Source organism: Corylus avellana, chromosome 1, assembly GCF_965113065.1.
Source record: "Corylus avellana chromosome 1, dhCorAvel1.hap1.2, whole genome shotgun sequence".
Lineage (NCBI taxonomy): Eukaryota > Viridiplantae > Streptophyta > Magnoliopsida > Fagales > Betulaceae > Corylus > Corylus avellana.
Window position 1 is genome coordinate 42473593 of NC_142490.1, and position 16652 is coordinate 42490244.

Sequence of the window (16652 nt, forward strand, 5' to 3'; positions counted from 1 at the left end):
CCTAGGCCTAGGGGTGGCGGCCAGCCACCCCAAATCCAGATCTGGGGTGGCTGGCCGCCACCCCCTGCCCATGGGAGTGGCCGCGCGGCCATCCCCATGGCTTGGGGGTGGCGGCCGGCCACCCAAAGATTGGCCACCCCTTCAATTCTGTGTTTTTTTATTTATTTATTTATTTTTTTTATAATTAATTTTTATTTATAATCTGGTGTAGTTAGGCTTTTTTAAAAAAATTTAAGTTTGATAAATTTTGCTTAAGTGTCACCTTCTAATTGATTGCACAAAACTCACCCTTTGTGCAACTTCCCCATATAAGTCACTCTCAAAGTACAAACCCTGCCAGCTGCTAATCAACTAAGAGCATTCCCAGCAGCTACCCGGTCATATTCCCTAAGTTTAAGGATCTAAACTACTTTTTGCTTCCCTATATCAATTTGCACCCCAATAGCTTCCCTTAATGCTTCCTTATACCATTAAAATATTATTATTTTTATTTTACCTTTTTTATATTTTATTCATTTAATTTAACCTTTCTTTCTCTCTCTCATCTCATCTCATCTCCGTCTTCTTCTTTCCTTTCTTTCCCTTCCAGCAGCACCAACTTCCCTCTCTGCCTCATCTCCATCTCACTCTCTGCCTCACTCTCTTGATCTCCTTGAATGGTGAAGTCTGGTGAGCATATATGATTTCTCTCTCTCCTCTCATCTCATCTCCATCTTCTTCTTTCCTTTCTTTCCCTTCCAGCCGCAGCACCTATTTCCCTCTCTGCCAGCATATATGAGAGCCTTGAAGTTTGGTTTGATCGGTCTGGGTTTTTGGGTTTCTGTTGGGTCTTGATCGGTCTGGGTTTTTGCTGCATCTATTTCCCTCTCTGCACCTTTTTTCGTTTTTTCATCTCGCCGGAAGAAGGCTGGTTCGTTTATTTGTTGTTTAATTTTGGGTGTAAATCTTTTGAGTGGCTGTGAGAGTGAAGATGGAGTATTGAAGATGGAGATTTGCTTTGTGTCGAGATGAAATGCAGAAGAGGGCGGAGAAGATGAACGGAAAAAAATAGTGGGCGTGAAAAGATGTGAGAGGAGAGAGAGTTTTTTTTTTTTATGATTATAAAAAGGCAAAGGAACGCTACAGTGGAACCCAATACATTGGGTTCTACTGTAGCATCTGATGGTTTAGGGAACCATATAGGGAATCTGTTGTGGGACGTTTTTTACGATTTTTTGGACATATTCCCTAAACATAGGGAACAGACCCCCTTATAGGGAGTCTGCTGGGAATGCTCTAAGTATCCTCTTTTATAAAGACAACGCATCCTCTTTTGCTGAAACAAAAACCCTAAACCCTGCCGGCTGCAAAGTATCCCTCCTCCGATGTTGATGGCCAACGAATTGCCTGAAGAATTGGTGACAGAGATTCTGCTATACCTTCCCGTCGTCTCTCTCTTGCGATTCAATTGCGTCTGCAAATCCTGGTACGCTCTCATTACTCACCAAAACTTCATCAGAAAACACCTCCTACACAACAAGAACAACAACACCCGCCTCTTTCTCTTGCAAGACGAAACTACCAGAGATATAGTTGTGTCCACGCTTTCTTATGAAACACTCCAAGTATCCTTTACACAACCTCTACCTCTACCGTTTACTGAGGTCAGTAACTTCGTGGGTTCTTGCGATGGTCTTGTTTGTCTCTGCGATTACAGTGCATTGAATGTTGTCATATGGAACCCTGCAACTAAAGAAACAAAGGTTGTCCCCAATTCAAGCCTGTCCCGCTTCTCCAATGATTATCGTATCAAGTCTGGTATCGGATTTGGTTTTGATGCCAAAACTAGTGACTACAAGATAATAAAATTTTTTAGTCTCTTTGGTTTTGACTATTATGAAAGCCATGTCCCCGGTCATAAATTAAGTGAGGTATATAGCTTAAGTGTCGATTCTTGGAGAAAAGTTGATAGCCGCCCAGGTTTAATTAATGTTAAAGCTATTGATACATACATCAATGGGATGGCTTCTTGGGAGGCATTTGATTTTGATGATGATTGGGAGGGGGTTTTGTCATTTGACATGAGCGGCGAGGTATTTCTAAAAACACCGCTGCCGGATGATGTTTTGAATAGTGCTGGTTGGAGAAAAAACTTTTTTGTGTTGAGTGAATCGATTGCTATGGCGTTTCGGAGTTTGAAGGAAGAATGGTTGGGGCTTTGCTGGGATATATGGTTGTTGCTTGAAGTTGGTGTTAAAGACTCCTGGACTAGGCTTTTCACTGTTGGACCAATTACAGGAATTGAACTACCCTTACCATTTTGGCGATTGGGAGGACTCGTAACATTTTGGAAGAATGACGCCATGTTCTGCAGAACAAATGACGGATTGGTCTTGTACAACCCCTTTACCAAAGAAAGGACTAATCTCCCAATTCAGAGCTATAGCTGCTCGATTACTTACATGGAGACCCTAGTTTCTGTCAAGGGAGGAAATGAATTTTAAGAGCATGATAGTTGTTGACAATGTCAATGCTTGAGGGCCATCTTTCTATATCTCTTCCAAGTGTGTTTCAGGCAGCATACATGTGCTGAGCTTATTCTTGTCAAATGATGTATTTCTCAAATATTTTAACTCGTACCTCTTTGGGAGCAATAGTGAGAGAATTTTAAGATTAATAAAGAACACATATGTTTTTTTTACATATCATGTGGAATTATTTTATCACTGTCCCATCTGTTTAGTATTTCTTATATATATTCTATTTCTTTCGCACTATTTCATGGGTTAGCGGAAATAATTTTCAAAATTGAGCTCTTTGATTAGAGGTCAGATATGAGTAAAAAAAAAAAATTGACATAGCACATTTGGGCCTGTTGGTCAATTTTTTTAATACTTTACTTATTTTCATAAAATCCAATGCCTAACAATATCTTGGCTTATTAATATAAAGAGTGAACATAATGCCTAGTGGGCTCTTTGATCTCAGTCTTAAAAATCTAAATTCTACTGCAATATGTGAAGAAATTTTTTAATAGATTGTATATGCAGGGACTTTCAATTTTATTGGTTGTGGCTTTAAGAACTCTTAGGCTAAATCACGGATTCTATTACAATTATGATAGTGAGGAGGATTATGCTTTGAGAGGCTTCCGCTCATAAATAATAAAGCTCAGACACCATCATATGTTAATGTCATATCTGACCATCGCTTTGCCACCAATAATAACACCTGGAATGTAAGTTTCCATTCACAACTTCCATAATCCATTAATAGCTTACTTTTTTCTTTTTTCTTTTTCAGTTTTCTCAGTGAAGAATTATGATTTTCTTTTCTTTTCTTTCCTTTTTTCCCCATTTGATTTCTTCTCAAGCAAACAAGTGAAGAGAGCAATGTCAAATTTCTCAAACATGAGTTCTGAGTTTGATGGTATTGATGTTTAGGTGGAAGTGATGAAACAGAAAGCTAGAGCTTATGATTTAGTGGATGTGACTACATATATGTAACAATTACAAGTTGGGTCATTGTTTCACTGTTGGATTTTGTATATTTTCCTTCTTATACAATATTATGGGAACTTTACTGCAGGGAAAACCTTTCTTTTGAGCGATATATGTTACTGAATTATGGTATGTATTAACCTTCTTAAATATAAGATCGAAGAGCTTTAGCTACAAAAATAGCACTCTACCCTTGTGAGATGTTAGCATTAGTAATATTTTTTTTCTTTCTTTTATAAAAGTAAGGGAAAAGTCTACATATTGAAGAAATTTGTGGGCTTAACTTATCAATGTGAGATTATTTTTCAACACCTTCCCTCACGTACAAGTCAGTATTTTTCTTGGTCCTTGTCACAAGGTAAGTAGTGTGGGCTCCATTTGTCCTGTGGTAGGCTCTAATACCATAAACAAATTCGTGGGTTTAATTCATTTCATAAAATAGGTTCAATAAGAGAGAATTGTTCATTCCTTATAAACATGCCCAAAGTCTTATCCACAGGCAATGTGAGATTATTTCTCAACACATACCCCCCTCAAACCAGTATCCAATTGTGACAATATCTCCTTAAATTACCAAACAATTGACAATGTCCTCTCCAGGCCAGCAAAAAGACAAAAGTGACCATAATTTTTTATTTTTTTTTCAAAAAAAACAAAATACTCCAATAATTTTTTTTAAAAAAAATGGTTTATTTTTTATTTTATTTTATTAGGGGTATTTTCATCATTGAGGGACATTGACAATTTTTTTTGATAGTTTTGGAGACATTGTTAATTAGGTGGTACTTTGAAGAGGGTATGTGAACTTTCCCCTCAAAGTTGTCTACCAAACTTATCAAACGAACTTCTCATTGATTTATTATTTTATCAAGATTAAATCCAAATTACAATGTTATTTTCTTGTTCTGGAATGGGCATCTTCAAGTGTTTTTTATATACAAATCATCATTTTACAGAATAGGCAATAAAGTAACCTTCAGAATATGTGTTTTTCTGAGAAACAGTAATTCAACACAATTATTGTTTAGCATTTGGCAGAACATTTCAATCATGGGTCGATGACTCGATGGGAGTCACAGAGTGATGGGCTTGACTCCTGCCAACTCAAAAGCCTGCATTGAAGCCCAAGCCCAAACGAAAAATTTAATCAAACAGCGAGAGAGGAAGAAATTTACAAAGACAACGCATCCTCTTTTGTAGAAACCAAAACCCTAAACCCTGCCGGCTGCTAAGTATCCCTCCTCCGATGTTGATGGCCAACGAATTGCCTGAAGAATTGGTGACAGAGATTCTACTATGCCTTCCAGTCGTCTCTCTCTTGCGATTCAAATGCGTCTGCAAATCCTGGTACGCTCTCATTACTCACCAAAACTTCATCAGAGAACACCTCCTACACAACAAGAACAGCAACACCCTCCTCTTTCTCTGGCAAACTACCAGAGATACAGTTGTATCAACGCTTTCTTATGAAACACTCCAAGTATCCCTTACACAACCTCTACCTCTACCGTTTACTGAGGTCAGAAACTTCGTGGGTTCTTGCGATGGTCTTGTTTGTCTCAGCGATTACAATGCATTGAATGTTTTCATATGGAACCCTGCAACTAAAGAAACAAAGGTTGTTCCCAATTCAAGCCTGTCCCGCTTCTCCAATGATTATCGTATCAAGTCTGGTATCGGATTTGGTTTTGATGCCAAAACTAGTGACTACAAGATAATAAAATTTTTTAGTCTCTTTGATCCCAACGAAAGTTACTATTATGAAGGCAATGCCCCCCGTTATAGATTAAGTGAGGTATATAGCTTAAGTAGCGATTCTTGGAGAAAAGTTGATAGCCGCCCAGATTTAATTAATGTTAGGGCTATTGATACATACACCAATGGGATGGCTTCTTGGGAGGCATGTTTTGATGTTTGGAAGGGGGTTTTGTCATTTGACATGAGCGGCGAGGTATTTCTAAAAACGCCGCTGCCAGTTGATGTTGATGATGTTTTGAATAGTCCTGGTTGGAAAAACTTTTTTGTGTTGAATGAATCGATTGCTATGGCATTTTGGAGTGGGGATAAAGAATTGTTGGAGATGTGCTGTGATATATGGTTGTTGCTTGATGTTGGTGTTAAGGACTCCTGGACTAGGCTTTTCACTATTGGACCAATTACAGGAATTGAACGACCCTTAACTTGGGGAGGACCCTTAAGATTTTGGAAGAACGACGCCATGTTCTGCACAACAAATTACAGATTTGCCTTGTACAACCCCTTTACCAAAGAAAGGACTAATCTCCCAATTCCTAGCTATAGCTGCTCGGTTACTTACATGGAGACCCTAATTTCTATCAAGGGAGGAAATTAATTTTAAGAGCCATCTTTCTATATCTCTTCCAAGTGTGTTTCAGGCAGCATACATGTGCTGAGCTTATTCTTGTCAAATGATGTATTTCTCAAATATTTTAACTCGTACCTCTTTGGGAGCAATGGTGAGAGAATTTTAAGATTAATAAAGAACACATATGTTTTTTTTACATATCATGTGGAATTATTTTATCACTGTCCCATCTGTTTAGTATTTCTTATATATATTCTATTTCTTTCGCACTATTTCATGGGTTAGCGTACATAATTTTCAAATTTGAGCTCTTAGATTAGAGATCAGATTTGATAAAAAAAAAAAAAAAAAAAAATGACATAGCACATTAGGGCCTGTTGGTCAATTTTTTTAATACTTAACTTAATTTCATAAAATCCAATGCCTAACAATATCTTGGCTTATTAATGATTGCATTTATTTAGAGTTATATATTGAATAATAACTTTGTATACAATGTGCTTGTGGATAAAACATTTTTTTACATATAAGATTTGGAAGCTCGTGGAAGAATGGCAAAGTTAAGGGAAGGAAACCATGAACTAATAATGTTGGATTGAATGAACTCTTGAAGAGTACTTTTTTTTTTTGGTAAACTCTTGAAGAGTACTTACTTCTACACATTCTTTGGCAATGAATACAGAATGTTTTAGGCTTTCTCTCTATCCTTTAAATGTGTTATCTTTTATGTGAAGTCTAGGGCAACAACTTTTGTTGCAGGAAACTTTCATTGCGTTTGGACTTTTGGAGCTCTTTTCATCTTGATTGCTTAAACATACAAGGGTTTGTGGCTATTTCGTCTGGACATATTCCATTATGGTTCCCCCCGTTTGTGGTGGTTGAGCTTTCTGACAATGCATTTGTTGTTTTGTGGATTTGATCCAATTGATTGAGGAATTTACAGAGGTGGTATAGCTCAGGCAGTTAAGTTATTTACATAAAATTCTTTTTACAAATATTTGTTGTGTACACTCGAATGTCTTTCATTTCAAAGTTCTTGCTGCCAAACTCCCAAGATTGTTGTTTCATGTCCATGATTTAAGGGTGTATAAAGTAATTGTAAACAAATGTAGTTAATTAATTATTTTCTCCATATTTCAGGACAATTGGAAATCTGTTTCCACTTTTGAGGGGTTTCTTTAAATATCCATGTGTTGTTTTGTAACTGAAGGGTGCTTCAAATTTTTTTGCTAGTTTCATGAAAACTTGAATGTGAAGAAAACAATGCAGTCGTTTGAAATCAGATTTTGTACTCACAAATTTTCTAGGACTCAGTTTCAAAACTGTACTTGATTTGTTCCTAAGTCGTGTAAAAGCCCCTCTGCAATGATTGTATTTCCTTAAATACCTAGAGGGATACAAAACAAAAAGATGTTATTGATAAATAATTATAATGTTATCTTAAATTTAGTCAACGAACTCATCCCCCGTATGCTAGATTAATCTTATTGTCTGCATTGAAAATGTCAATCCCAGGTTTGTAACATTCCAGAGTTCATTCTTTCCGAGGGTTTTGTTATCCTGGGAATCAGAGAATCTAAATTTAGCATCACTATCATAGTTTACCAGTTGTTGGTTTTGGTTTAGTGAAAAATTTCTCATCACTTGGTTCATTGTATTCAAATCATCTGTTGGCATTTAGCGGCATATTACCATAAAATTTTGGGCTTGATTGCTATTGATCATTTAATTCAAGTTGAGCTTTGTTTATTTATGTATGGAGGCCCAAGTTTCTGATCCCATGAGGCTAAGTACTACTTCAATCAACTTGTTCTGTAGTGTGGATTGGGTGTTTATTTTAATTTTTACCTGCTCCACTCTTTATATATCTTTCTTAGATATATTTTTACATTCTTTCTTATGATATATTTGTTCTCCTACACCTAATTTGCCTTGTTGCTCACTGAAATAATCGTCAATCTCTGAATTACTCCTTGGTTGAAGAAACCTATTGTTCATTGGCTGGCATTTTATCATTGATGGACATTAGCAGACATGAATGATGATACTGTTTTACTAAAATCAGTGTGACCATGGGACCTTTTTGTGTGGCAGTTCTTATGTACAAAACGTTGAAAAAAGAAAGAAAAAGGGATTTTCATTTGACAATGAAATTGGTGAAATTAGAATTGATTGCATCTCATTTTCTACTATATAAGGTCCACAAACAGTTTCATACAAGAAAAAAACAAGTGTTAAAAGATGACAAATAAACAAGTAAACAACACAAAATGTGAAGCAATAGCCTATACATATATGCATGTCAAACAATATAACAAAATTTAGATAGAAAAAAGGTGCTCCTCTTACCAGTGACGAACAAGCTCCATGCAAGGAACAGCGTAGCAAGCAGAAGAAACCCATGGAGGAAGCGTCTCATGACCTCCAACCCCACGTTAATTGCCTTGTGGAGGAGACTTGCGAATATAACAAGTAATATATAGGCACTCTTGTTTGAATGTGGCCATGCATTTTCAAACCTACCCATTTTTACTGGGTCAAAGATGGAGTAGATACCATTTACAATTCGATTAGTATATAGTTGGTGACGTTCAATTTTGATTATTGAGGAAGATATATGGCAGATTAGATGAAAAATATCCTAATGAAAATAAAAAGGCAGCTTTCATGTTGAAAGTGAAAGGGAGCACCATTACAGTGCCCATATATTTTGATTATTGAGGAAGATATATGGCAGATTAGAAGGCCACAAAACATGCCATCAAACAATGTAAGTTTCAAATACTACTTTTATTTCAATGAACCATTTTTTCAGGCCTATGAATCAACCAAATGAGCTTAGCTACTAAAGAGAAAGCAAAATTCTTACTCTTAAAACTACAAAGTAGAATTCAAGTTCATTGCTGCAGAAACACTTGGTATTTAGAGCTATCTTTACTAGAATCAATTTCTTGAGACAAACAACAAATAATTTGGTTAATTGATCCTATTTTACCTTCTTTACTTCCACCATCTGTGCAGCACTATGCACTGAAGTATCACTTATGATTGACCTTTTTGTCCACTCATTTTCCTTAAAGAAGAATGCCACCAAGAGAAAGGAAACCAAAAAAAGATGAGTTCATGCCACCATAAGGATTTACTGAAAAAGTCAGGCTACCATAATGGAATCTAATCACCCTTACAACAACTTGAACCAAACAATACATGAGCAAATCACATAAATTTTTGGGGTTGAAAAAAAAAATTGAAAACATAAGCGTTGGTTTAGTCAGAATAGTCACCTGTGGGTAGTAATGGCCACAAATGATGACAATAAAAAAGAACAACAACCAAAACTATGTCTGATTATTCAAAGACTTGCCAATGGAGTGTAAAAATGAACACTCCAACAAAAATAGTGCAATCTTAAACAGTCTCTTAGAATAGAACAAATAATCTCAACTGCACAGGACATGAAATTTGGAATCCAATACAGGTTTTGGAGTAAGATTTTCAAATTCAAATAATTGGGTTCTTCAGACTCAACTGATTGATTGTTTGTTGAATTTGCAAAAGTGCAAACAAGTAAAAGTACAAGGTGATTTTAGAATTTAGATTAAGGTGGATTGCATCTCCCAAATAGAAATAAGTTTCAAAATGCATAAGAATAGTGCGCTATTTGCTTAGCAATTTTATGTATAGTTACAAACATAATGTGTCCTCTGAGTTAGAATATAATTCATAATGCCGGCAAAAATGTAAAAATTTAGTACTAATTAAATTGACAAGTCAGATCTTAATCGAATGCTTTCGCGTTGATAGATGCAAAAATGTTTAATCAGCATTATAGGAAAGAATATTCTTATATATTGTTTGTGATTCCAAGGTGAAACAATAAATTTACCATGTCAAAGCAACTTGGCATAGCATATATATAATTAACATCAAGCTTGCATGATGATGTTTTCTTTTTTTAAACTATTATTGATAATTTACATACACATGTAGTGAGTGTTCAACCTATAACCTCAGCTCCATCCCACTCTTATGGAGGGAGGAGAATGCCATTTCTGCTAGAGCTCATTGGAATCAAGCTTGCATTAAAATTCACGAGGAGAAGCACAATTGGATGATAAAAACAACTTAGTCTACTCACTTCCAACACACGAAATCTCACATGAAGAACACCTGAAGAAGAGCAAGTACAAGAAATTGTCTGGACTAGAAGTAAACCAGAAAAACCATACACAGATAAGCAAACCAGAATAGAGTTGCCAATTGTTTAGTCATAACAACTCAACATTCTTACAATTTGCAAGCAGCAACAAGTAATTTTCTATCATTATTATCAGCCAGAACCTTATTTGGTAAATGTAAATGTTATAAATCAACATTTTTCCATTTGATAGGCATATTTTAACACGGAATCTATTGGGATTAGGGCACCTCAAAGTTCTCAATAATCAACTTTGAACCAATTGGAGCCACTGCCATAGAAATCCCATCGATTTTTAACTTATAACAAATCAAGAGAAGAGATATTTGTGTTATTTGTGTAAACGACATGTTATTTGTGTTAGAAGACATTCTTTATACAAAAATTAAGAGAAGAGATATTTCGAGCAAAGTTGACAAATTGGATATCCCATAACAAAATTAAGGAACAAGTACACCAATGTGCTCCAACAAAATTGAACAAAAAAAAAAACAAAAAAAAATTTACAATGTTTTCCTATCTTAACAGACACCAACAGTAAAACAGAGTTTTGGTTCTCTGTTTTGATCATTCACATGGTGCTAGGAAAGTAAAGTAGCAAACTCAGGATCCCAAGAATCCACCCATGCATCAAGCGGCAGATGTCCACCCACAGGGGAAGGCGGTGGCGGCAGATAACCGTATGAAGCATAAAACTCAGACGTAGAGTCATCATTACTGGCTAGTTGACAGCTCATCAAGGTTTCCAAATATTCATATGAAACACTCAACTCAGGGTCAGAGTTATCACTAGCTGGTAGACGGGTTTCCAATTCAGACTCAGGCGTTCCAAATTCAGATGGACATTCTGATGATGGCCCCCCAGTGGCTTGACATTCGACATCGCAGCAGCGCATCTTCTTTCTCTGCTGGGATCCGTCCTCAAGTAGCAGTACTTCTTTTTCTTCTTCTTCTTCTGTATTAATGGAATTTCGCAATGGAGATGGAGTTTGAACAGAGATGTCGGTGGGAGAAGACTGATCTTGAAAGCATCTTTTAACGCCAACTCTTGGTCGTGATTCTTTCTTTTGGATGGTGCACAGGACCCAGTCAGTCGTCCGTTCCCGTTCTCCCTCCCCAACTAATGAGAACTCGTGCATTAACCAGTTGGATTTCTGTTTCTTCACCTTGAAGGAGAAGAGTTTCCTGACCCCAATAACATCACCCTGACCATCGTAGATCTTGTCGACAGAATTCTCATGCCAAACACCGCAACCCGCTGTTCGTGCCACTCGATTTTTGCTGAGTTGTTTTAGCCTTGTAAAAACGTAAAGCTTCTCCTGATCACCACAGAATTGCCAGGGATCCTTTTCACCATAAATATCAAACTCTCCGATGCCATCCCAACCTATATCTTCTCCCCTTACCTTGTTCAACAAATAGAAGCCTACCAGCTCTTCATCAGTGGGCTCAAAACGAAATCCCACCGGCATCATCATCATCATTCACCCTCTTCACTCTCTGTTTCACTCCTCTTCACTCTCTGTTTCACTCCCTCTTGAAGCCATTGCCCTTATATAGAAGCCAGCGCCACCGACTTAGGTCCACCGCCTTAGCTAAAGGCGGTGGACCAACGACTTGCCGTTCCTGAATTTAAATTTTGAACTGGACGACTTGCCGTATTAACGGAAGTGCAGCAATTTTTTTTTTTTTTTTTTACGGGGGGAACTGCAGCATTTTAAGAGCATAAAAAAGACGTGAACCTGTTTCGCTTGCTTAGCACGCCCCATGATTTCTTGCTGTAGAGATTCAGCGGAGAAATCCTCCAACTCAAACGGTTTTATTTTTTATGCCCATTATACTCTTATGCTAAAATTATACCGTTTTAGACCCTAAAATTACAACACTCACTCAGTCCAAAAAGACGTCATTTTGGGCATTAAAATTATTTAACAAAAAAAAAGTCGAGCCACCCCCATGGCTGGTCTGGGGGTGGTTCGACCACCCCCATTGGCCAAGAGAGTGGTCCGGCTACCCTTAAAAGCCAAAAAAAAAAAAAAAAAAAAACCATTCACGGTTTTGGGCTTTTGGGGGTGGCCGAACCACCCCCAAGGGCCTGGTGGTGGTTTTGGCCACCCCTTACGGCCGGTATGGAGTGGTCCGGCCACTCCATTTTGGCCAAGGGGTGGCCGGAACCACCCCACTTTTTCTTAGCTTTTTTTTTTTTTTTTCCTTTTTTTTTTTTAAAAAAAAAATTTAATGCCCAAAACGATACCGTTTTGTGCTGGGTTTCATTCACTGTTTTGTGCTACCCGCTTAAGGCTCGACAAGCTTTTAACCGAGCTTGGCTCGAGCTCGCTTAGGCTCGCCAACTCAAGCCGAGTTAGGTGTTGGGCCTAACGAGTCAAGTTCGGACAGAGGATTTAAAGCCCGGCTCAAACTCGACTCGACTCGTTTACTAAACAACATAAACGAGCCGAGTTCGGCACACCCCAAGCCCGGCTCGCTCGGCTCGATTACAGCCCTAATATAAGGTATTTTGTTGGAATTTATTATATTATTTTCTGGTATATTCCATCATTGCATTTTTTTTTTTTTCTAATTAAAAATATGGGAAGGGACGACCAGTGTAGTTTTCCCCCTTGGGCGATACCATCGGGGTTCCCACCCGCTGTGAAATGTCCGGTTTGAGCCATAGCTACTGCCTGGGAAGGCGAGCCCGTCACCACAACCCCACAAAGGTGTGAGCCAATAGAGCCCCTTCAAAGTAGCATCTGGTTCACGCATCTACTACCACAAGCATTTGAATGCAACTTGTAACTTTCTTCCTCTTTCGGTGGAAGTTTCTTGAACTTACACATGATGTTTTATTATTTTCTTTTTCTTCGAACTTTGGAATAATACTCTATTTCCCATCATGCCTTTTCCTTGTGTTACTTCCCGCTTCCAAAGTCGGCATTAATCCATCCGTTTCTTGCCATCTCTTTCACTTCTCTCCCTGTTTCAGCTTGTTCGTAGAATGAATTTGGAAGAGAGAGAGAGATGTAAAAGCTTTTGGGTATGTCAGGGAAGGAGAGATGAAAGAATAATCATTTTGAGCATGTAAATCAATGAATTATTCCAACAAATTCACTGCAAGAAGAGAAGCAGGCATCTCATTTGATGATGAGGATTTGTGTTACATCCTCGTAGCTAGTTACATATTACACAGTCAAAATCTCTATAACCCCATCATCAAACCAGCCACAGTGCATTAGGTTTTTGCTCTTGATGTATGTTTTAATTGGAATATTTGACAACTTGATATATCCGATGCTTATCTTTATGGCATTCTCGATTAAGAGGTGTATATGCAACAAAAGAGAGGCTCTATTGACACTACACATCTAGATTATGTGTCACCTCCACTAGTCTTTTTATAGGCTCAAACAATGCCTCAGGAAATATATATACATATATAGGTCAATTGTGGGAGTGCAAAGTCTAGTAATACTCTCAAAGGTGTTGGTTTGAATGAGTTCTTGAAGAGTAATTTTACTTATTCATTTGACCATGAATACTGAATGTTATTAGGCAGCTTTCTCTCTATTAATTAAACCGTGTTTATTCAAAAACAAAAACGAGTACGTGCATATATATTTATATATATATAAACAATAATTCAACACAATTATTGTTTTTAGCATTTGCAGAACATTTCAGTCGTGGGAGTCGCACAGCTTGTTTCAGCACTCTTGTGGGCTGAGGCTGTGAATTGGGCTGGGCCTAACTCGGGCCTAGTCAAAAGCCTGGCATTGACCCACAAACATAACTGAAACCCACGATCCTTCAGAAACGTGGAAATCCAACAGACGCGCAACCATCTTCAGAAACCCCCAATTCGGATCCATCCTTCAGAAACGTGGAAAACCAACAGACGCAACCATCCTTCAGAAACCCCCAATTCCATTTCCACTTCCCCAAAAGCCGCTGTTGATGGCCAAGGAATTGCCTGAAGATTTGGTGACAGAGATTCTGCTATGGCTTCCGGTCGTCTCTCTATTGCGATGCAAATGCGTCTGCAAATCCTGGTACGCTCTCATTACTCACCAAAACTTCGTAACAAAACACATCCAACACAACAAGAAGAACAGCAACACCCTCCTCCTCGTTAAAATGCGCGATGAAATTTTTGATGTTGTATCGACGCTTTCTTATGAAACGCTCTAAGTATTAGATTCACAACCTCTACCTCCCCCGTTTCTTGTCTTGGGTTCTTGCAATGGTCTTGTTTGTCTCCACGATGACTATGCATTGCGTGTTGTTTTATGGAACCCTGCAACTAAAGAAACAAAGGTTGTCCCCAAATCAAACCTACCCCAGTTCGTCTCCGCTTTCCATAAACTCGGCGTTGATGGTATCGGATTTGGTTTCGATGCGAAAACTAATGACTACAAGATAATCAATCTTCTTACTATCTATGAATCTCACTCAAGGGGAAAGATGGCCCAAAGTGAGGTATATAGCTTAAATGCCGATTCTTGGAGAAAAGTTGATACTCCCCCGTTTTCTATATCTCCTGTTTATAGCTCTGTTAGAGGTATGAATACATACACCAATGGGATGGCTTCTTTGGAGGCATATGGTGATAATAGGGGGAATCTTTTGTCATTTGACATGAGCAACGAGGTATTCCTAAAAACACCGAAGGCAGATGATGTTTTCTTGGATGAATTTTCAGATTGGACAGATATTTTCGTGTTGAATGAATCGATCGCTCTCGTAGTTCTCGTCTGGGATAAAGGAATGTCGGAGATTTGCTATGATATATGGTTGTTACTTGAAGTTGGTGTTAAGGACTCATGGACTAAGCTTTTCAGTATTGGACCGTTTACAGATTTTAAACAACCCCGACCTTTAGGATTTTGGAAGAATGACGCCGTGCTCTTTGAAAATCTTGACAGACAAATGGTCTTGTATGACCCCTCAACCAAAGAAATGACTAATCTCCCAATTCATGGAGAAACATACTCGTTGCAATTGGTTACTTACATGGAGACCCTAGTTTCTGTTAACGGGAGGAAATGAATTTGAAAAGCAGAACAGTTGTTGACAATGCTTGAGGGCAATCTTTCTATATCTGCTCCAAACGTGTTTCAAGCAGCGTATGTGTTGTGATAATATTTGCTGCTTATGATTGTCAAATGATGTCTTTCTCAAAAATTTATACTCTTTTGGAGTAATAGTGAGAGAATTTTGAGATTAAAGGAGTACAAGGATTCTGCAGATGATATTTCTTTTACATTTCATGTGGAATTTTGTTTTCATTCTTCCGTATGTTTATGTTTATTTTTTGATATTTCTTTCCTTCTATTTCATAGCAATTTACTCTTGAAGAGGTTTTGGTACGTAGATGTGGTTGATGGGGTCATTGGACATAGTTTTCAAAATTGAGCTCTTTGATTAGAGGTCAGATGTGATTAAAAAAATGACATAGCATTAGGCCTGGTCAATGTTTTTGAGCACTTCCCCAATTTTCATAAAATCCAATGCCTAAAAGTATCTTGGCTTATTAATGATGGCATTTATTTAGAGTTATATATTGGAAATTTTAAATTTCATTAAAAAAGAAAAAAGCTTCTGGCTACCTTCTACTAACAGAAAATTTTGGTTGTGAACTGTTTGAAGTAAAAGTTGATAAGAGTTGTTAATCTTTTAAATCACTATAGATGTTTTAAGTGTAATAGGTAATGTGTGTTGCCGTAAAAGGTGGTTCAACTGGTTGAAATCACATAAACTTTTTCAAGGTTTCTTCTCAAGTCCTCATGCCAATAATTTGGCTAAGTTTCAAAAATCACTCTTGGGTAAAACACTGTTTATCACTTTAAGACCTTAGGTATGTGGATTTTCAGGAAACGCTAAGGAATAGGTAAATGGGATGTTATACAATATTTGCTAACCCTTGTTACTATAAGATGATTTAAATCTTTGCATGCAATGTGCTGCTGATCAATAGAAGCTAGAAACAATGGGTTTCCAGGTTAAAAGGCAAAAGGTTTCTAAGAGTCCTGGATTCTGGAGCATTTTCTTTTTGGTTGGTGAACATTTAATTTCCATTACAAGCTTGCCAGAGGTTATTTAGATATTATAGATATGATTCTAGCATTCTGAGTGATGCTTTATGATTTTTCTTTCTAGGTTGGCATAACAGTTTGGATTATCTTGCCTGAAAGTATGTGAAATAATATAAAAACTTCTATATGCTAAACTTAAAAAAGGATTCTGCTAAGCTCATCTTTGTAGAATGTTAGCCTCTGTCAGTTTGATGTCAGTTTTAGAGGATTCTTAAAATCTTGAAAGTGTGACTTTTAAGATATGTATTAAGTCATTCTTGTTTGTTTTTTTCTGTGCAAGAGGCCTTTATTATGTGAATCCTAGGTTGTACAAAAATCTCTTGCATTGTGGTGGAAATTGTAGATTCCTGTTTGTTTTCTTGATAGCTAAATTAATGTTTCATCCTTTCTCTTGCATTTTCTTTCTTTGGTATGACAGAAATAAATATTACAATCCTAAGTCACCCACATGGCTTAAGTATAATTTTAACCATTTGTATATAGACTCTTGGACACCTTCTATTTACAAGCTAGTTTTCAAGAATAAGTTCGTTCTATCTAAGGTTTGCATTATTTAA

General features: G+C 37.3%; 3 protein-coding genes and 1 pseudogene across 3 annotated transcripts; 3 read left to right on the top strand and 1 right to left on the bottom strand.

Annotated features, from left to right (window-relative positions):
- Positions 1–1335: 1335 nt before the first annotated feature.
- On the top strand, positions 1336–2680 carry LOC132169868 (F-box/kelch-repeat protein At3g23880-like). Its single transcript, XM_059580818.2, has one exon. It carries the CDS (start codon positions 1365–1367, stop codon positions 2481–2483), a length of 1119 nt encoding a protein of 372 aa, XP_059436801.2. The 5' UTR covers positions 1336–1364; the 3' UTR covers positions 2484–2680.
- A 1988-nt stretch (positions 2681–4668) lies between these two features.
- On the top strand, positions 4669–6003 carry LOC132171736 (F-box/kelch-repeat protein At3g23880). The gene has a single exon (XM_059583127.2). The coding sequence runs from the start codon at positions 4726–4728 to the stop codon at positions 5830–5832; it is 1107 nt and encodes a 368-aa protein (XP_059439110.2). The 5' UTR covers positions 4669–4725; the 3' UTR covers positions 5833–6003.
- A 4581-nt stretch (positions 6004–10584) lies between these two features.
- LOC148589879 (protein ATAF2-like) lies at positions 10585–11478 on the bottom strand. Its single transcript, XM_088515528.1, has one exon. It carries the CDS (start codon positions 11476–11478, stop codon positions 10585–10587), a length of 894 nt encoding a protein of 297 aa, XP_088371654.1.
- A 2358-nt stretch (positions 11479–13836) lies between these two features.
- LOC148589880 (F-box/kelch-repeat protein At3g23880-like) lies at positions 13837–15247 on the top strand (annotated as a pseudogene).
- Positions 15248–16652: the final 1405 nt, after the last annotated feature.

Bases quoted from the DNA above. Each gene is read 5' to 3' on its own strand.
- LOC132171736 (XM_059583127.2), top strand. From the start codon at position 4,726: ATGTTGATGGCCAACGAATTGCCTGAAGAATTGGTGACAGAGATTCTA.
- LOC148589879 (XM_088515528.1), bottom strand. From the start codon at position 11,478: ATGATGCCGGTGGGATTTCGTTTTGAGCCCACTGATGAAGAGCTGGTA.
- LOC132169868 (XM_059580818.2), top strand. From the start codon at position 1,365: ATGTTGATGGCCAACGAATTGCCTGAAGAATTGGTGACAGAGATTCTG.